This window comes from Saccopteryx leptura, chromosome 1 (genome assembly GCF_036850995.1).
Source record: "Saccopteryx leptura isolate mSacLep1 chromosome 1, mSacLep1_pri_phased_curated, whole genome shotgun sequence".
In the NCBI taxonomy this organism is placed as follows: Eukaryota; Metazoa; Chordata; class Mammalia; order Chiroptera; family Emballonuridae; genus Saccopteryx; species Saccopteryx leptura.
In genome coordinates, this window is record NC_089503.1 from 14,197,141 (window position 1) to 14,219,218 (window position 22,078).

Here is a 22,078-nt window from a genome sequence, read left to right on the forward strand (position 1 = left end):
AGCAATAGACATTTTGAAGATAAGGGCATTTGGAATACCTGACTGAGGTCAGACACTAACAAATATGTGCACACCCTTACAAATCAAAAGATGAAGGTCAAGAGATGCCAGTCTCTTAGTTAGTGGGAACCCTGCACTGGTAATGGGGCTATGGTGTGCTCATGTCATCTGGATGACGTGGGCAGGTTGTGAATCATTTCCCATGCACAAGTAGTAATTTATCCTTTTTGCCTCTCATGTTTTGACAGGTGAAACACAATTACAAAATGGTCTCTATGCAGAACAACACTGAAGTGAATGAATTTAGACTCTTGGGACTGACGGACACCCCAGAACTACAGGTCCCCCTCTTCATAATATTCACTCTCATCTATATCATCACTCTCATGGGAAATCTTGGGATGATCACATTAATTGTGTTGGACTCTTGTCTCCACACTCCCATGTATTTTTTCCTCAGTAACCTATCTCTGGTGGATTGTGTTTACTCCTCTGCTATTACTCCCAAGGTGATGGCAGGGTTCCTTACAGGGGATAAAGTCATCTCCTATGGGGGATGTGTTGCTCAGATGTTCTTCTTTGTGGCTTTTGCCATTGCAGACTGTTTCTTACTAGCTGTCATGGCTTATGATCGTCATTCAGCAGTGTGTAAACCCTTACATTACACCAGCACTGTGACCACCACAGTGTGCGTTCAAATGACCATGGTCTGCTATGTCTTCGGCTTGGTTGAATCCACCATCCACACTGGGTTTACCTTCTGCCTCTCCTTCTGCCATTCTAATGTGGTCCATCACTTTTTCTGTGACATCCCTCCAGTCTTGGCTCTTTCTTGCTCTGCTACCTACATAAATGAGATTGTGGTCTTTATCTTGTCTGCTTTCAATGTCTTTTTTACCCTAATAGTTATCTTGATCTCCTATCTGTTCATATTTATTGCCATCCTGAAGATGTGTTCAGCAGAAGGACGAAAGAAAGCTTTCTCTACCTGTGCTTCTCATCTCACTGCTGTAACTATATTCTATGGAACCATAATCTTCATGTACTTACAACCCAGTTCCAGTCATTCCATGGACACTGATCAAATGGCATCTATGTTCTATACAATAATAGTCCCCATGTTGAACCCTATTGTCTATAGTCTACGAAATAAAGAGGTTAATAATGCTTTCAGAAAAGCCACTAAGAAAATAAAGATTTTATTCATCCCATAGTTTTAGTTAGAGAGATTATACATCTGTGTAGTTGATCAGTTGTCTATTCCTATGCACCTGACTATCACAAAACTTAGTGGCTTAAAACAACAGCTTTTTTTTTTTTTTTTGTATTTTTCTGAAGCTGGAAACGGGGAGAGACAGTCAGACAGACTCCCGCATGCGCCCGACCGGGATCCACCTGGCACGCCCACCAGGGGCGATGCTCTGCCCACCAGGGGGCGATGCTCTGCCCCTCCGGGGTGTCACTCTGTTGCGACCAGAGCCACTCTAGTGCCTGGGGCAGAGGCCAAGGAGCCATCCCCAGCACCCGGGCCATCCTTGCTCCAATGGAGCCTCGCTGCGGGAGGGGAAGAAAGAGACAGAGAGGAAGGAGAGGGGGAGGGGTGGAGAAGCAGATGGGCGCTTACCCTGTGTGCCCTGGCTGAGAATTGAACCCAGGACTTCTGCATGCCAGGCCGACGCTCTACCACTGAGCCAACCGGCCAGGGCCTTAAAACAACAGCTTTTATTTCTTATAATTCTAAGGGCAGGTATGTTGCTGCTTTCACATGGGATCACTCATGGGGTTGCATATCTTCTGCATAGTCAACTGGGATGAAAGTTTCAAGATGGCCTTACTCACATTTCTGCATATTAATTCTGGCTTCTCTATCTTTGCTTCACGTGATCTTTTATCTTCCAGAGATTGGGTGACTTTTCTTTTATAATATTTTCAGGCCAGCATTCTTACAGCGTGATGATTTTACTCCAAGAGTTTGTAATGAGGAAAGAAAATGAGAAGATGAAGTGGCCATATAGGTTCATCAAAGAGAAAATAATTCAAGCCTCACTCTTGTGGTAAAGTCAGACTAGCCCAATAATTACAAGAATTTAAAGCTAACATTTTGCCCTTTTAGGTAGGTGGTCATCACCAACCTGATTCAGAATTATTTAAGGATCTGTGGACCATAATTCAAGTAAGAATATCCACAGTTGACAAGAAAAGTTAGTCTAATCAAATTGTAGATCTGGAAGAAACATTAAAAATGATCAAAGTTGATACCTTAGTTCTATAAATGAAAAAAAAATGTGTACTAAATTTTTATACATACAGACTGCAACTTCCAACTTTCCATGAGCGTCCGTTATTGTTTTCTAGAGCAGTCCCAACTCCAGGCTCTCAAGTGCTCTAACATTTCTTCCAATAATATTGTATTCACATATGCGGTGATGTTGAGAAAACTGCTCAGGTCATACAACTCTCAAATGGAAACTTGTGAATAGAACCCAGGTAGCTAAACTCCTCCTATGTTGGTATATTATTAAATCAAATTGAGGTTATAAGTTCCTTTATTATCACTGTGGCCCCTGAAATGTATTCGACTACTTTCTTGTTAGAGTCTTTTAGAAAAGGATGTTATTTTTTTTTCTTTTAAACTCACTACCATCTGACTTACTGCATATATTTAACTATCTATTTATTGTATTATCAATCTCTTTTCTCTTTAACCTGAGCTGAGGGAAAATATGAATTTTCAACTATTTTTTATCCACTAATCTTAGAACAGGGCCTCACCCATAGTTGCTACTCAATAAACATTTGTTTAATAAATTAAATGTATAGCATCCAGACTTCTCTGCTGAAGACCAGGTACCTAATAATATCTACTTTTTTATATCCATCTTATTATTTCTGAAGCATCTTAAGTCCAAACTCTCATTTTTTGCCTCTAGACATATTTATAACTTAGTGGTTGCTGTATCTGTAAATGGTAACAACACTAACCCAGTGATGTGGGATCATTTTTGAGCTCTTCCTTTTCCTTACTCAACATCATATTACCCAGTGTGCTATTTCAACTTTATTTGCATGCAGACCATGTTACTAGAGTATGTTTTGTGTTCATTTCTAATGCTATGTACTTAGTCTAAGCATCTCTTTCTCCTCTTTTTGTTTCTTTTGCAAATCTCTGATCATTTTATAGCACTAATAACACTTTTATTACTGCATTTAGTTGTTTATCTTGTCTCTCTCCCTCATAAAGTTGTAAACTCTATGAAGATAAGATCTTGTCAGTATTTTTTCTCTATTGCCTTTTCAGGGCTTGATGTGTAGTAAGAACACAATGTATAAGTTGATTGAATGCACAGCTTGAAAATAATATGTTGAATAAATTAATGATGAAAGTAGATTATTTGGTCCTTATTGTGTCAAGTATCCATTCATTAAGAGAAAGTTTTTACAATAAAGTACATAGAAGAAGACATAGGTACTAAACTCATAGACCTGGGTTTGAAAGAGCGTTTTCTGAATTTGACTCCAAAGGCAAGAGAAGTGAAGGCAAAAATTAATGAATGGGACTACATCAGACTAAGAAGTTTTTGCTCAGCAAGAGAAACTGATAACAAAATAAACAGACAGCAAACTAAATGGGAAATGATATTTTCAAACAACAGCTCAGATAAGGGCCTAATATCCAAAATATACAAAGAACTCATAAAACTCAACAACAAACAAACAAACAATCCAATAAAAAAAATGGGAAGAGGACATGAACAGAAACTTCTCCCAGGAAGAAATACAAATGGCCAAGAGATATATGCAAAGATGCTCATCTTCTTTAGTTATTAGAGAAATGCAAATCAAAACTGCAATGAGATACCACCTCACACCTGTTAGATTAGCTATTATTAACAAGACCGGTAATAGCAAATGTTGGAGAGGCTGTGGAGAAAAAGGAACCCTCATACACTGTTGGTGGGAATGTAAAGTAGTACAACCATTATGGAAGAAAGTATGGTGGTTCCTCAAAAAACTGAAAATAGAACTACCTTATGACCCAGCAATCCCTCTACTGGGTATATAACCCCAAAACTCAGAAACATTGATACATAAAGACACATGCAACCCCATGTTCATTGCAGCATTGTTCACAGTGGCCAGGACATGGAAACAACCAAAAAGCCCATCAATAGATGACTGGATAAAGAAGATGTGGCACATATACACTATGGAATACTACTCAGCCATAAGAAATGATGACATCGGATCATTTACAGCAAAATGGTGGGATCTTGATAACATTATATGAAGTGAAATAAGTAAATCAGAAAAAACCAGGAACTGCATTATTCCATATGTAGGTGGGACATAAAAGTGAGACTAAGAGACATTGATAAGAGTGTGGTGGTTACGGGGGGAGGCGGGAGAGGAAGAGGGAATGGGGGAGGGGGAGGGGCACAAAGAAAACTAGATAGAAGGTGACAGAGGCCAATCTGACTTTGGGTGATGGGTATGCAACATAATTGAACAACAAGATAACCTGGACATGTTATCTTGAATATATGTATCCTGATTTATCGATGTTGCCCCATTAAAAAAATAAAATTATTAAAAAAAAAAGAGAGAAAGTTTTTAAATGTCATTACATTTTCCAGAATACATGACTTTGAAAAGGTACTGCTTTATGACTCTGGAAGCTACCAGAGTAGCTTATACTGTTTCCTTTGAGATCATCTACCAAAAGAACATTTGATCATTTTTTAAGCTTCATTTCAATCATATTTCCTTTCACAAAGCTATTTCTGATTGTACAAATAGACTTGATCACTAACTCTTTTGTGCCCCTTACCATGCTTCATGCAGATATCTATCATTAAGATTCTTGACACTTTGTTTTACAATCTTGGTTTGGGTTTTCTGATATAAACACACAAACAATTCTTCCTTATAGAAAAATTTTATTTTTATTTTTTATAAAATTTATTAAGGTGAAATTGGTTAATATAATCATACAGGTTTCAAATATATGTTTCTATAATACATCCTCTGTATATTATTGTACATTGTGTGCCCATCACTCACAGTCAAATTATCTTCCTTCTTCAACATATATTTGGCCCCCTTTACTATTTATTTTCCCCTTTCAATCTAGTAAGCATAATACCGTGATTTGTGTCTATGATTTTCAGCTTTATATCCCACATATGAGTGAAATAAGGTTATCGTTAGCTTTTTCTCATTGACTTATTTCACTTAATATGATATTCTGAAGGTCCATCCTTATTGTTACAAATGATAATATTTCATCTTTTCTTATGGCTGAATAGTAAGTATTCCACTGTATATATAATATGCACCACATCTTCTTTATCTAATCATCTATCACAGGACACTGTGGATATTTTGTGTCTTGGCCATCATGAATAATGCTGCAGTGAATATAGGGATACATATATCTTTGAAATAAACAGTTTGAATTTTTTTGGAAGAAGGGTTATTGGTAATATGGTAATTTATTCTTAATTTTTTGAGGAATCACCATATTGTTTTCCATAGTGGCAGTACCAGTTTGCATTCCCACAAGAAGTGAGTGAGGGTCCTTTTCCTCCACAATCTCTCCAACACTTGTTATTATTTGTCTTTTTGATAATAACCATTTAGCATGTGTGAGGTGGTATCTCATTGTAGTTTTGATTTGCATTTACTAAATAGTGAAATTGTAAGTAATTTATATAGATTTCCCCTAAGAGGTAGAATGTAGTCCCTTCTACCTTAAGTGTGTGCTGAACTTGGTGACTCACTTCTAAAGTATAGATTAAGCATGTGGGGCAGGGTGGGGGGAAAGGTAGGATTACATTAAAGAACTTGGCAAAAGTTTACATGATCATCTCGTTTAACTAATCAAATTCTGTTGGTAACATGTATCTGCTGAGAGAACATGATGATAAGTTCACTTTTTATTCTTTCTCAGAACTTATAGAGGAGGGGCATGAGGGGACTGGATAAATGAAGGTGAAAGGATTAGTCAAAAAACATATATGCATAACATATAGATATGGCCAACAAGTTGGCAATAGCCAGAGAAAAGGTGAGGTGTAGGTAGAAGGAGGAGGAAAAAGGGGAGGATGGGGATGAAAGGAGACTGCTTGGGTAGGAGGGTGCACAATGTGGAGTGTAGATGGTGTTATATTGAGTTGTACACTTGAAACCTGTATAGCTTGGCAAACCGTGTCATCACAATAAATTAAAAATAAATAATTATTTTGTAAAAAAAGAAAAACAAAACCCTACAACCTCTATATTACAGTGACAATAAATTCAAAGAAATACAAATTGAAAGGCATTCCACAAAATATCTATTAAGGTAATGAAAAATAAGAAAAGACTGAGAAATTGCCACAAATCAGAGAAGACTAAAGCGATATGACAAATATGTACCATGTTGTATTGTGGATTGGATTCTGGAAGACCAAAATGGCCTTAGTTAAAAAATAATAATCTGAATAAATAATTGAAATTTTAGATAATAGAAATGTAGCAAAACATACGTTAAAAACTAAGGATAGTTTGTTTCTTAGTTTGGACAAATGTAATATGATAAAGATATTAATAAAAGAGAAAAATTGGGAGAAAAGTACATAAAACTTGTCTGTTTAGAATCATTTGCATTAAGTGAGTAAACATTACTTATTAAGGTATTTTTTAACTTGAACCAGGTAATTTGTCTCTTTATGATTAACTAAATAAAATTTATCCTGTATTATTTTCCACTTAATGAAAAATGGTAGCATAAAAGAATTAGGATGGCTTGATATGATCCATTTGATAGTGTGGTTTCCAAAATATTAATTTATCAAAAAGTGGGAAATACAAATAGTGAGTTAAACTATAAAAAAAAAAACTAGCCATGTTTCATAAAATGCTCTAAAATTCTTTTCTAAAGAATTCTATAATAGCTAACAAATTAATATAATTATCAGTGGTTCAAATATATTGACTGCTATACTCAAATTTTAATTAATTCATTCATTCATTTAATGAAAATTTATTAAGAATTTAGTATAGAGATGACGTCAGAGTAATGGCGCGGTAGAAAGCGATACTGATAAATCTCCCCCAAACCTCAACAAGATCTTCAACCAGAAACAGAAAAACCTATCCTTGGAGCCTCCAGATGTTTTGCAATACACCCGAAGGTATGGTCGAGTGAAAAATTGGCTAAATATATAATCAAACCCCGAAGGAAATAGGGAGTAAGAAATGCTCCGCTTTCCTCACTAACCTAGATAGGGCTGCTTTCACTGGGAACTGAGAATATAGAAACTGAGGTGGGCAAAGGGGGTGAATAGATCCAGGCCACAGCAAAAACAGCCGAACCAGGCTGTGGCATGGAGATCCAAGCCGAGGAAAAACTGCCTGTGGCAACCAAGGCAATATAAGCTAACACTTGCATGAAACCCAGACAAAGAAAAACAAGTGGGGCAGCCATTTTCCCCGATCTCCTGGTCGACGTGCACAGATAGTGGGCGAGAGATTCCTCCGAGTGCCTCAGCAGTGGGCGCCCGTGTTATCCTACAGAGAGGCAGAGTCAGAGGCCTTTGTGTGGGCCGAAAGCAGAATCTCTGGGCCACCCCAGCTCCCTGAAAAAGCCGCACACAGGGAGGGAGTGAGAGCCAATTCCAACACTGGAACTTTTCTGTGTGGGCGGGGGTTACGCTCAGAGGGTGAGACTTCCGGCCTGATATCCTGGTCTGCACACAGATAGTGAGCGAGAGTTTCCTCCAAGCACCCCAGGAGTGGGCGCCTGCCCGTGATACCGGACAGAGTGGCAGAGCCAGAGGTCTTTGTGTGAGTGGAAGCCCCACCTGATTATGCTAGCAGCTCTGACTGACTGAGCCTTACCCAGAGCCCTGTGCTGAGTGGGAATAGAGGGGGGAGTTGCCAGCTCTTTGAGCCTCTTACTATCCAGACAGAGGCAGCAACAACCCCATAGCTAAATTATCAGGCTACTAATTGAGGAAGGAAAGACTAGGAGAGAGGCTCCAGGAACACGGACTCTCTCACTGTCGGAGCTTAGAAATGCTAATGAGCCTTGACTGCCAATGAGACTGAAGCACAATACATGACATCACCATAGAGACTTATCAACTGCAAACCTCTACATGAGCGTGCCAAAGGGGCAGACCCTGGGGTACAGAGTCACCAACCAGGAAGAGGAAGAGAAAAGAAAAAGCAAGAAGATAACCTCTCAAAATCAAGAATAATCTGCAGACTTTATAACCTATCCCATTTTATTATATTTGTTTGTTTGTTTCTCTTATCTTCATTCTTGATTTTTTTTTTCCTCCTCCAATTTGGTCGTTTAACTATCTACTGGTCTTACTCTCTCCTCTCCTTGAACTACACTACCCATAAGTGTTACATCTCTTATTATCTTTTCTTTCCTCTTCCTTTCTCTCTATGAGGGCTGCACTCCAAAACACTTAACTCTCTCTCTCTCTCTCTCTCCTCTTTTTTCTTCTTTCTTCTTTTAGTGGTTCCCTCTTTTTTTCTCTCTCTCTTTCTTTTCTCCCTCTATATTAGTTTGTTCCTTTCTCCTTTACATGCCCTCCCATTCAAACCTCAATAACGAACAAATTATCTTATGTGGGACTCAAACTTATATTTGTGGCATTTTGGGGGGGTTTTACTTCACCATTTTAACTCACTAGCAGTGCTCCCATCTCTGGCTCTCCATTTTATCTAGTTCTTGTTCCACTAACTACATTAGTAATTTTTTAATTTGTCCCCCCATTTTCCTGTTTCCCTCTTATTCCTCTAATCATAACTCTTAGTCAACCAACACCTAAAAGCAAATCATTTTATTCTTGACCCAAATTTTTTCCTTATTTGCTTTTTGTGGGTCCATACCGCCTCTTTTTCTGTTTTTTTTTTTTCTTTCTTTTTGCCCCTTTATTACTTCTCCCCAATTCAGGCCCTTCAATACAGGCATCGTTTGTTCTATTTAGTACAATATAATTCACAGTTCACCACAAAATTTTCTCAAGAAAGAGGGGAGAGGAGAGGAGAGGAAAAAAGGGGGGTGAAATAATTTTCTTTTTTTAATTTTTATTTTATTTTAATTTTCTTTATTTAATTATTAATTTTTTAAACAAACAACTGTTTTTTATTTTTTTAACTTTTTATTCTTTATTAAATCTCATTAATACTATCACCAAAATGACCCTCAGATGCCATTAAGGAAGAGAAAATCGAATATCATGGATACAAAAGAAAGAGAGGTAACACAGATAGATGAGGAAAAATCTATGGAGAAAAATTTAATATATTGGAAACCTTAGCATTAAACAACAGAGAATTTAAAATAGAAATCCTAAAAATACTCAGAGATATACAAGAAAACACAGAAAGGCAATTTAGGGAGCTCAGAAAACAACTCAATGAACACAAAGAATATATTTCCAAGGAAATTGAAACTATAAAAACAAATCAAACAGAGATGAAAAACTCAATTCACGAGCTGAAAAACGAGGTAACAAGCTTAGCTAATAGAACAGGCCAGATAGAAGGTAGGATTAGTGAAATAGAAGACAAGCAACTTGAGGCACAACAGAGAGAAGAAGAAAGAGACTCAAAAATTAAAAAAAAATGAGATAGCCCTACAGGAATTATCTGACTCCATCAAAAAGAATAACATAAGAATAATAAGTATTTGATATATCAGAGAGAGAAGAGAGAGAAAATGGAATGGAGAACATACTCAAACAAATAATAGATGAGAACTTCCCAAGCCTGTGGAAAGAACTAAAGCCTCAAATTCAAGAAGCAAACAGAACTCTGAGTTTTCTTAACCCCAACAAACCTACTCCAAGTCACATCATAATGAAATTGGCACAAACCAACGGCAAAGAAAAAATTCTCAAGGCAGCCAGGGAAAAGAAGAATACAACATATAAAGGAAGGCCCATTAGATTATCATCCGATTTCTCAACAAAAACTCTACAAGCTAGAAGAGAGTGGACCCCAATATTTAAAGTCCTGAAAGAGGGAAACTTTCAGCCATGAATACTATACCCATCAAAGCTATCCTTCAAATATGAAGGAGAAATAAAAACATTCACAGATACAGAAAAGATGAGGGAATTTATCATCAGAAAACCCCCACTCCAGGAATTACTAAAGGGGGTTCTCCAATCAGATACAAAGAGCAAAACAAAAAAACAAAGCCACAAGTAAAACCTCCAAGAAGAACACAATAAAACCAAATTTAAAGCGTGACAACAACAAAAAGAAAGGAGGAAGAGAGGATGGACATTAACAGTAGCAAAGGATGATGGAGTGCAAAAGTACTCACAAAATAGAGCGATACAATGAACAGGGTAGAAACCCTTTTCATTACTTAAAGATAACCACCATGGAAAAAACCACCACAGAAGCACATGACTTAAAAAAGATAGCAACAGAGGAAAGATGTATGGAATACAACCAAATAAAAACAAAAGATAGAAAAATGAAAGAGAAGGATCAAACAAGACACAAAACTAACAGAAAGCAATCTATAAAATGGCAATAGGGAACTTACAAGTGTCAATAATTGCACTAAATGTAAACAGATTAAACTCACCAATAAAAAGGCACAGAGTAGCAGAATGGATTAAAAAAGAAAATCCAACTGTATGCTGCCTACAAGGAACTCATCTAAGTAACAAGGATAAAAACAAATTCAAAGTGAAAGGCTGGAAAACAATACTCCAAGCAAATAACAGCCAAAAAAAAAGCAGGTGTAGCAATACTCATTTCTGATAATGCTGATTACAAGAGAGCAAAAGCACTCAGAGACAAAAATGGCCATTTCATAATGGCTAAGGGGACACTGAATCAAGAAGACATAACAATTCTTAATATATATGCACCAAACCAAGGAGCACCAAAATATATAAGACAGCTACTTATTGACCTTAAAACTAAAACTGACAAAAATACAATCATACTTGGAGACCTCAATACACCGCTGATGGCTCTAGATCCGTCATCCAAACAGAGAATCAACAAAGACATAGTGGCCTTAAACAAAACACTAGAGCACCTGGATATGATAGACATCTACAGGACATTTCATCCCAAAGTGACTGAGTATACATTTTTCTCCAGTGTACATGGATCATTCTCAAGAATTGACCATATGTTGGGCCACAAAAACAACATCAGCAAATTCAGAAAAGTCGAAATTGTACCGAGCATATTTTCTGATCATAAATCCTTGAAACTAGAATTCAACTGCAAAAAAGAGAAAAAAAATCCCACAAAAATGTGGAAACTAAACAACATACTTTTAAAAAATGAATGGGTCAAAGAAGAAATAATTGCAGAGATCAAAAGATATATACAGACAAATGAAAATGAAAATACGACATATCAGAATCTATGGGATGCAGCAAAAGCAGTGATAAGAGGGAAGTTCATATCACTTCAGGCATATATGAACAAACAAGAGAGAGCCCAAGTGAACCACTTAACTTCACACCTTAAGGAACTAGAAAAAGAAGAACAAAGACAACCCAAAACCAGCCGAAGAAAGGAGATAATAAAAATCAGAGCAGAAATAAACGAAATAGAGAACAGAAAAACTATAGAAAAAAAATAGAACAAGGAGCTGGTTCTTTGAAAAGACCAACAAAATTGACAAACCCTTGGCAAGACTTACCAAGGAAAAAAGAGAAAGAACTCATATAAACAAAATCCAAAATGAAAGAGGAGCAATCACCACGGACACTGTAGATATATAAAGAATTATTGTAGAATACTATGAAAAAGTTTATGCCACTAAATTCAAAAACTTAGAAAAAATGGATAAATTCCTAGAACAATACAACCTTCCCAGACTGAGTCAAGAAGAAGCAGAAAGTCTATACAGACCTATTAGTAGAGAAGAAATAGAAAAAACCATTAGAAACCTCCCCCAAAATAAAAGTCCAGGCCCAGACGGCTATACCAGCGAATTTTATCAAACCTTCAAAGAACACTTGGTTCCTATTCTACTCAAAGTCTTCCAAAAAATTGAAGAAGAAGCAATACTTCCAAACACATTTTATGAGGCCAACATAACCCTCATACCAAAACCAGGCAAGGATGGCACAAAAAAAGAAAACTACAGACCAATATCTCTAATGAATACAGATGCTAAAATACTAAACAAAATACTAGCAAATCGAATACAACAACATATTAAAAAAATAATACATCATGACCAAGTGGGATTCACCCAGAATCTCAAGGATGGTTCAACATACGTAAAACGGTTAACGTAATACACCATATCAACAAAACAAAGAACAAAAACCACATGATCTTATCAATAGACACAGAAAAGGCTTTCGATAAAATACAACACAATTTTATTTTTAAGACTCTCAATAAAATGGGTATAGAAGAAAAATATCTCAACATAATAGAGGCCATATATGATAAACTATCAGCTAACATCATATTAAATGGCACTAAACTGAAGGCTTTCCCCCTTAAATCAGGAACAAGACAGGGTTGTCCACTCTCTCCACTCTTATTTAATGTGGTACTAGAGGTTTTAGCCAGAGCAATCAGACATGACAAAGAAATAAAAAGCATCCATATCGGAAAAGAAGAACTAAAGGTATCACTTTTCGCAGATGATATGATCGTATACATTAAAAACCCCAAAGAATCCACAAAAAGACTACTAGAAACAATAAGCCAATACAGTAAGGTTGCAGGATACAAAATTAACATACAGAAGTCAATAGCCTTTCTATATGCCAACAGTGAAACATTTGAGAATGAACTCAAAAGAATAATCCCTTTCATGATTGCAACAAAAAAAATAAAATACCTAGGAATAAACATAACAAAGAATGTAAAGGAGTTATATAATGAAAACTATAAACCATTGTTAAGGGAAATCAAAAAAGATATAATGAGATGGAAGAATATTCCTTGTTCTTGGTTAGGAAGAATAAATATAATCAAGATGGCCATATTACCCAAAGCAATATACAAATTTAATGCAATTCCCATCAAAATTCCAATGACATTTTTTAAAGAATTGGAGCAAAAAAATCATCAGATTTATATGGAACTATAAAAAACCTCGAATAGCCAAAGCAATCCTAAAGAAAAAGAATGAAGCTGGAGGCATTACAATACCTGACTTCAAACTATATTATAGGGCCATGAAAATCAAAACAGCATGGTATTGGCAGAAAAATAGACACTTAGACCAATGGAACAGAATAGAAAACCCAGAAATAAAACCACGTATATATAGTCAAATAATTTTTGATAAAGGGGCCAACAACACACAATGGAGAAAAGAAAGCCTCTTCAATAAATGGTGCTGAGAAAACTGGAAAGCCACATGCAAAAGAATGAAACTGGACTACAGTTTGTCCCCCTGTACAAAAATGAACTCAAAATGATCAAAGATCTAAACATAAGACGGGAAACAATTAACTACATAGAAGAAGACATAGGTACTAAACTCATGGACTTGGGTTTGAAAGAGAATTTTATGAATTTGACTCCAAAGGCTAGAGAAGTGAAGGCAAAAATTAATGAATGGGACTACATCAGACTAAGAAGTTTTTGCTCAGCAAGAGAAACTGATAACAAAATAAACAGACAGCCAACTAAATGGGAAATGATATTTTCAAACAACAGCTCAGATAAGGGCCTAATATCCAAAATATACAAAGAACTCATAAAACTCAACAACAAACAAACAAACAATCCAATAAAAAAATGGGAAGAGGACATGAACAGACACTTCTCCCAGGAAGAAATACAAATGGCCAACAGATATATGAAAAGATGCTCATCTTCTTTAGTTATTAGAGAAATGCAAATCAAAACTGCAATGAGATACCACCTCACACCTGTTAGATGAGCTATTATTAACAAGACAGGTAATAGCAAATGTTGGTGAGGCTGTGGAGAAAAAGGAACCCTCATTCACTGTTGGTGGGAATGTAAAGTAGTACAACCATTATGGAAGAAAGTATGGTGGTTCCTCAAAAAACTGAAAATAGAACTACCTTATGACCCAGCAATCCCTCTACTGGGTATATACCCCCAAAACGCAGAAACATTGATACATAAAGACACATGTAACCCCATGTTCATTGCAGCATTGTTCACAGTGGCCAAGACATGGAAACAACCAAAAAGCCCTTCAATAGAAGACTGGATAAAGAAGATGTGGCACATATACACTATGGAATACTACTCAGCCATAAGAAATGATGATATCGGATCATTTACAGCAAAATGGTGGGATCTTGATAACATTATACGAAGTGAAATAAGTAAATCAGAAAAAACCAGGAACTGCATTATTCCATATGTAGGTGGGACATAAAAGTGAGACTAAGAGACATTGATAAGAGTGTGGTGGTTACGAGGGGAGGGGGGAGAGGGAGAGTGAAAGGGGGAGGGAGAGGGGCACAAAGAAAACTAGATAGAAGGTGACAGAGGCCAATCTGACTTTGGGTGATGGGTATGCAACATAATTGAACGACAAGATAACCTGGACATGTTATCTTTGTATATATGTATCCTGATTTATTGATGTCACCCCATTAAAAAATAAAATTATTAAAAGAAAAAAAATGAATTTAGTATAAAGTAGGTTGCAATTTATGCATTGAATATAAAGTTCTTAGTTAAGTAGAGAAAGTGACTCCTCTTGTGTAGTATATATTCTCAATAAATAAATAAATAAATAAATATCAGTGGTTCAAATATATTAATGGCTAGACTCAAAATTTAATTAATTAATGAATTCATGTAATGAAAATTTATTGAGAATTTAGTATAAACCAGGTTGTAATTTATGCATTTGAAATGAAGTTCTTAGTTAAGTGGAGAAAGTGACTCCTCTTGTGTAGTATATATTCTGAATAAATAACTAACTAACTATAATAGATTAATAGTTGAGTACTGATCAAAATGATGAAGCAAGGAGTGCAAGGAAGAAACATGTCCACTGGAGCTTCATTAATTAACTGATTTATTAAATTATTTTATAAATAAATTTTATTAATGTTAATGAGGTGACATCAATAAATCAGGGTACATATATTCAAAGAAAACATGTCAAGGTTATCTTGTCATTCAATTATGTTGCATACCCATAACCCAAAGTCAGATTTTCCTCTGTCACCCTCTATCTAGTTTTCTTTGTGCCCCTCCCCCTCCCCTTCTCCTCCTTTCCTCCTGCGTCCCCCTGCCCCCCACACCGGTTAACCACCACACTCTTGTCCATGTCTCTTAGTCTAGTTTTTATGTCCCACCAATGTATAGAATCATGTAGTTCTTGGTTTTTTCTAATTTACTTATTTCACTCCATATAATATTATCAAGATCCCATCATTTTGTTGTAAATGATCTGATGTCATCATTTCTTATGGCTGAGTAGTATTCCATACTGTATATGTTCCACATCTTCTTTATCCAGTCATCTATTGACGGGCTTTTTGATTGTTTCCATGTCTTGGCCACTGTGAACAATGCTGCAATGAACATGGGGCTACATGTGTCTTTACGTATCAATGTTTCTGAGTTTTGGGGGTATATACCCAGTAGAGGGATTGCTGGGTCATAAGGTAGTTCTATTTTCAGTTTTTTGAGGAACCACCATACTTTCTTCCATAATGGTTGTACTACTTTACATTCCCACCAGTATGTAAAGGAACAGTGAATGAGGGTTCCTTTTTCTTCACAGCCTCTCCAACATTTGCTATTACCTGTCTTGTTGATAATAGCTAAGATAACAGGTGTGAGGTGGTGTCTCATTTTAGTTTTGATTTGCATTTCTTTGATAACTAATGAAGATTAGCATCTTTTCATATATCTGTTGGCCATTTGTATTTCTTCCTGGGAGAAGTGTCTGTTCATGTCCTCTTCCCATTTTTTTTATTGGATTGTTTGTTTGTTTGTTGTTGAGTTTTATGAGTTCTTTGTATATTTTGGATATTAGGCCCTTATCTGAGCTGTTGTTTGAAAATATCATTTCCCATTTAGTTGGCTGTCTGTTTATTTTGTTGTCAGTTTCTCTTGCTGAGCAAAAACTTTTTAGTCTGATGTAGTCCCAGCTCTTGATTTCATTGATCTTCTATATTGTTTTTTTGCCTGTATGTCATTTATCTCTACTCTGATCTTTATTATTTCCTTTCTTTAACTACCTCTGGGCTTTACTTGCTGTTCTTTTTCTAGTTCTTTTAGATGTAGGGTCAAGTTATCTATTTGAGCTTTTCTAGCTTCTTAAGGTGTGCCTGTAATGCACTTGAACTTTGCTATCAGTACTGTTTTTGCTGTGTCCCATAAATTTTGAGTTGTTGTATGCTCATTATCATTTATTTCTAGGATTCTTTTATTTCTTCTTTGATCTCATTGTTAACCCATTGGTTATTTAATAACATGCTATTTAGTTTTTAAATGTTTGAGTATTTTTCAGTTTTTCTGTTGTGGTTGATTTTTAGTTTCATGCCATTGTGTTCTGAGAAGATGCTTGATATGATTTCAATCTTCTTAAATTTGTTGATACCACATTTGTGCCCTAACATGTGGTCTATTCTAGAGAATGTACCATGAGCACTTCAAAAGAATGTATATTCTTCTGCTTTAGGGTAAAATGTTTTGAAGATATCTATTAAATTCAGTTGATCTAGTGTGTCCTTTAAGTCTGCTGTTTCTTTGTTCATTTTCTTTCTTGAGGATTTATCTAGTAATGTTAGTGGGGTATTAAATTCCCCTACTATTATAGTATTGCTGTTGATCTTTCCCTTTATGTTCATCAAAATCTGCTTTATATATTTAGGTGCTCCTATATTAGATGCATAGATATTTATTATGGTTAATATCTTCCTGTTGGATTTCTCCCTGTATCATTATGTAGTGACCTTCTTTATCCCTCACTATAGTCTGTTTTAATGTCTATTTTGTCAGATATAAATATTGCTACACCAGCTTCTTTTATTTCCATTTACATGAAATATTTTTTTCCATCCTTTTACCTTCAGTCTATGTGTATCTTTTGTTTTGAGGTGTGTCTCTTGTAGGCAGCATATGTATGGGTCTTGTTTTTTTATCCACACAGCTACCCTATATATTTTGATTGGATCATTTAATCCATTTAAATTTAAGTTTATTATTGATATGTAATTGTTTATTGACATTTTATTCTTTAATTCTACATTTCTCTTTTATTATATTCTTTTTCCTCTTTGTTCTGTTTACAACAGGTCCCTTAACATTTCTTGCAGCATTGGTTTGGTTGTAATAAATTTCTTGAATTTTTTTGTCTGGGAAGTTTTTTATTTCTCCTTCAATTTTAAATGATAGCCTTGCTGGATAAAGAAGTCTTGGCTTTAGGCTCTTGTTCTGCATTACTTTGAATATTTCTTGTCATTCCCTTCTGGCCTCAAGTGTTTTTGTTGAGAAGTTGGATGTCATTCTTATGGGGGCTCCTTTGCAAGTGATTGACTGCTTTTCTCTAGCAGCTGGTAGTATTCTTTTTTATCTCTTAGCTTTGGTATTTTAATTATGATGTGTGTTGGTTTAGATTTCTTTGGTTCTCTCTTTAATGGAATTCTCTGTACTTCTTTTTTTAAATTAATTATTTATTTATTCATTTTAGAGAAGAGAGACACACACACAGAGAGAGAGAGAGAGAGAGAGAGGAGGGGGGAGGAGCAGGAAGCATCAACTCCCATTTGTTCTTTAACTAGGGAAACCCAGGGTTTTGAACCGGTGACCTCAGAATTCCAGGGTGACACTTGATCCACTGCACCACCACAGGTCAGGCTCTCTGTGCTTCTTGAACTTGTGTGACTTTTTCCTGCATCAATTTAGGAAAGTTTTCAGCTATGATTTCTTCAAACAAGGTTTCTATCTCTTGTTCTTTCTCTTCTTCTTCAGGAACACCTATGATGTGGATGTTGTTTCTCTAGGTTGTCACAGAGCTCTCTTAGTGTTTCCTCAGACTTTTAAAGCCTCCTTTCTTTTTGCTGATCCACTTTCATGTTTTTGTTTATCTTGTCTTCTAAATCACTGATTCGATTCTCTGCTTCATCCACTCTGCTTTAATTGTTTCTAGTGTAGTCTTTATTTCTGGTCTGATATTTGTCATTTCTGACTAGTTTTTCTTTATTTTTTCAATGTCCTTTTTGATGCTTGTTATCTCTTTATGTATGTGCTCATTGTGTCCATTATTGTTGCTCTAAGATCTTTGAGCATTTTAATAATCATTATTTTAAACTCCGCACCTGGTACTTCGGTTATTTCCATCTCACTCAGTTCTTTTTCTGGGGGTTTCTGTTGTTGATTCATTGGTTTGCACTTCTCTGTATTCTCATTTTGTCTGTGTATACATTCCTCATTTGGGTGTGTTGTTTGTTAAGCTAGCTAAGTCTGGGGTTGGTATTGTCTGACTCCAATTTTCAGTTGTGTTATTTCTAAGTCGTCTTGGGTTGGCATCAGCTGTTGTTTGTAATCCACTGTGGGCTACTTATCTGCTATCGTTGTTCTTTGGCTGTTTATATTGGAGTTTTCTATGGCTTAGCTGGGTCAGGTGTGAGGAGTCCTTCATTAAGCTTCCACTCTAACAAGAGTTGTTAGGTCCTGAACTGGTGCTTTTCGTATCTGGCTGTGGAATGTACCTACCCTGGACCTCCCTGGCCAGGGCTTGGCACAGATTAGTGGGGGTCACTGCCTATGATTGGCTCTTATCAACCTTGTAGGAGCTACAGGTGATCCAGAACTTGTGGTTGCCTCTGCTGGGTCCAGATGCCATTGTAAATATCAGCTGCACTCCTGGGCTTGCTTTATCCACTCTTAGCCTGGGGGAAGTTCCTTTAAAAGTTTGAGTTCCCCTGAGATTTTCTTTCTGTTACCTCTTATTGCTTTCTACTTGTTGGGCTCAGTACTGTAATTCAGCGATTAGGTACAATATTGGATGTGGCCTACTTCTTAGTCTCAGGTGTCATTCTATCCAGACTTTTATTTATTTATTTTGTTTTTTTCTTCTTTTTTTTAGCACTCTGTAGGGTGTAGTCACAGGAGTCCAGTGGGTGTGGCCCCTGTGCTCCCGTGGTGTGGTCTGCCCACTGGACCACCATCACTGTTGCTGCCTGGGGAGTTTGGGCTCAGGTGCTGCTGGCACAAGCCTGCCTCCATGGCTGCTGCCGCCCCAGGCAGGTTCGTGTGTGCCCATGTGCACCCGTTTGGACTGGCTCCATGGCCACCCCAGCCTCCGCTGCTGTTGAGGACCAGCCTTTGCCATTGGCACTTTTGCTCATGGGCTTGGGCCTCCACAGCATCTTCCCTGTGGGTGGCTCTGTGCTCACCTGCTTGGACCACTTCCAGGGCTGCTGAGGGCTGGTTCGTGTTGCCTAGGGTCTGTGCATCAGCTCAGACCTCCTCAGCAGCCGCCGTAGGGGAACCCATGTGTACCCACTTGAACCACCCCTAAGGTCTCCTGGCTTCCGCTGCCACTTAGGGCTCACCCGCACCACAGGCAGGTTTGCGAGCCAGCCTGGACCTCCACAGTGGCCGCCTCGACTTCTGCCCTCTCTGGTGGGCTCGAGCGTGCATGCACAAACTTCCTTTGCTATTGCTCGGGCCTCCACTTCTGTCAAAGGAGGGCCCATGCAGCCAGCAGGACCATGTGTGAGCCCGGACCTCTGCAGCGGCAATAGCAGTTCCCACCTCCTCGGGAACTGCCCTGGCCTCCACAGTGGCACCCTGCATCCTTTGGCCCGCCTGCCCCCTGTGAGCACTCAACATGCAGGGAGTGATCTAGCTTAGACCTCTGCACTCCCTATTTGTGTCTCCCTAATGTGCTGCCTGCCTCTAAGTGCCTCTTTGTTCTAACTAGGGCAGGTGAGCCTCTGGTGGATGGGGTAATTTCTTCCTTTTGCTGGTGATGCTGTTCCCAGAAAAAAACTTCACTAGATTTGGGGGATGACTCAGCCCAGGGGTTAGGGTGTCCATCCCTCAAAGTGTCTCCCCCTGTGCCTCTAAGACCACTCTCTTTGCTGGCAACTCCAGTCCTCCCAGGGGTCTCAGTTCCTGGAGCTCCAGGAAAGTGGTTGTGAGTGAGGCTCTCTGTGCAATCCTTTTAATATGGAGCCTGAGTCCGAGAGTTTTGTCTCCTTTTCTCAAAGAGTGTCTAGGCTCTTTTCTCAGGCCAAATATAGTTTGTAAACCCCTTCCAAGCTCCAGGGATCTAGGTTGGGATTCCGGTTTTGGAGATGAGGATCCAAAACTTGCTAGGCAACTCTCCCCATCACGAGAGTCCCTCCTGGCCACCACTTGCTCCTGGGAGTGGGGCAGCCCTTTTAGCATTTCTGCCTCTTCTACCAGTTTCAACATGGGTTCTTTGGTGGTCCTTGGCTGTAGAATCCTCATAGTTTAGTCCAAAGTTGGTCTTTCACAATGAATATTCTTAGAATTAAGTTGTAATCCACTTTGGTTCTGGGAAGTGGGAGTTGGAGTATGCCTACTCTATGGCCATCGTGTCTCCTTCTCCATTTTCTTCTTTTCTGATATGAATGCTTTTCATTTCTTTTTCTTATCTGATCATTCTGGCTAAAACTTCTAAAACTATGTTGAATAAGAGTGGAAAGTGTAGGCAGCCTTGTCTCATTCCTGATTTTATTTTTTTTATTTTTATTTTTTTAATAATTTCATTTTTTTAATGGGGCCACATCAATAAATCAGGATACATATATTCAAAGATAACATGTCCAGGTTATCTTGTTGTTCAATTATGTTGCATACCCATCACCCAAAGTCAGATTGGCCTCTGTCACCTTCTATCTAGTTTTCTTTGTGCCCCTTCCCCTCCCCCTTTTCCTCTCCCTCTCCCTCTTCCCCCCGTAACCACCACACTCTTATCAATGTCTCTTAGTCTCACTTTTATGTCCCACCTACATATGGAATAATGCAGTTCCTGGTTTTTTCTGATTTACTTATTTCACTTCGTATAATGTTATCAAGATCCCACCATTTTGCTGTAAATGATCCGATGTCATCATTTCTTATGGCTGAGTAGTATTCCATAGTGTATATGTGCCACATCTTCTTTATCCAGTCATCTGTTGATGGGCTTTTTGGTTGTTTCCATGTCCTGGCCACTGTGAACAATGCTGCAATGAACATGGGGCTGCATGTGTCTTTATGTATCAATGTTTCTGAGTTTTGGGGGTATATACCCAGTAGAGGGATTGCTGGGTCATAAGGTAGTTCTATTTTCAGTTTTTTGAGGAACCACCATACTTTCTTCCATAATGGTTGTACTACTTTACATTCCCACCAACAGTGGATGAGGGTTTCTTTTTCTCCACAGCCTCTCCAACATTTGCTATTACCTGTCTTGTTAATAATAGCTAATCTAACAGGTGTGAGGTGGTATCTCATTGCAGTTTTGATTTGCATTTCTCTAATAACTAAAGAAGATGAGCATCTTTTCATATATCTGTTGGCCATTTGTATTTCTTCCTGGGAGAAGTGTCTGTTCATGTCCTCTTCCCATTTTTTTATTGGATTGTTTGTTTGTTTGTTGTTTCATTCCTGATTTAAGAAGAACAGCCTTCATTTTTTCATCATTTAGTACGATATTGCCTGATGGTTTGTCACCTATGGCCTTTATTATGTTGAGGTACTTTCCTTCTATTCTGATTATATTGAGTGTTTTAAACATAAAGGAATGTTGTGTCTTATCAAATGTCTTTTCTGCATCTATTGATAGGATAATATGGTTTTTGTTTTTTGCTCTGTTGATGTAATGTATTACATTGATCAATTTCCATATATTGAATCATCCTTGTGCTCCTGGAATGAATCCCACTTCATTATGATGTATTATTTTTTAATGTGTTGTATTTGATTTGCTAGTATTTTGTGTAGAGTTTTTGCATACTTATTTATTAGAAATATAGGTCTGTAGTTTTCTTTTTTTGTCTTGTGCTTGTCAAGTTTTGGTATGAGCATTATATTAGACTCTTAAATGTGTTGCTTAGTATTGCTTCTTATTCTATATTTTGGAAGACTTTGAGAAGGATAGGTA

General features: G+C 37.4%; 1 protein-coding gene across 1 annotated transcript; it reads left to right on the plus strand.

Moving 5' to 3' along the window:
• Window positions 1-266: 266 nt before the first annotated feature.
• LOC136387914 (olfactory receptor 5B12-like) lies at window positions 267-1,214 on the plus strand. Its single transcript, XM_066360023.1, has one exon. It carries the CDS (start codon window positions 267-269, stop codon window positions 1,212-1,214), a length of 948 nt encoding a protein of 315 aa, XP_066216120.1.
• The last annotated feature ends 20,864 nt before the right edge of the window (window positions 1,215-22,078 follow it).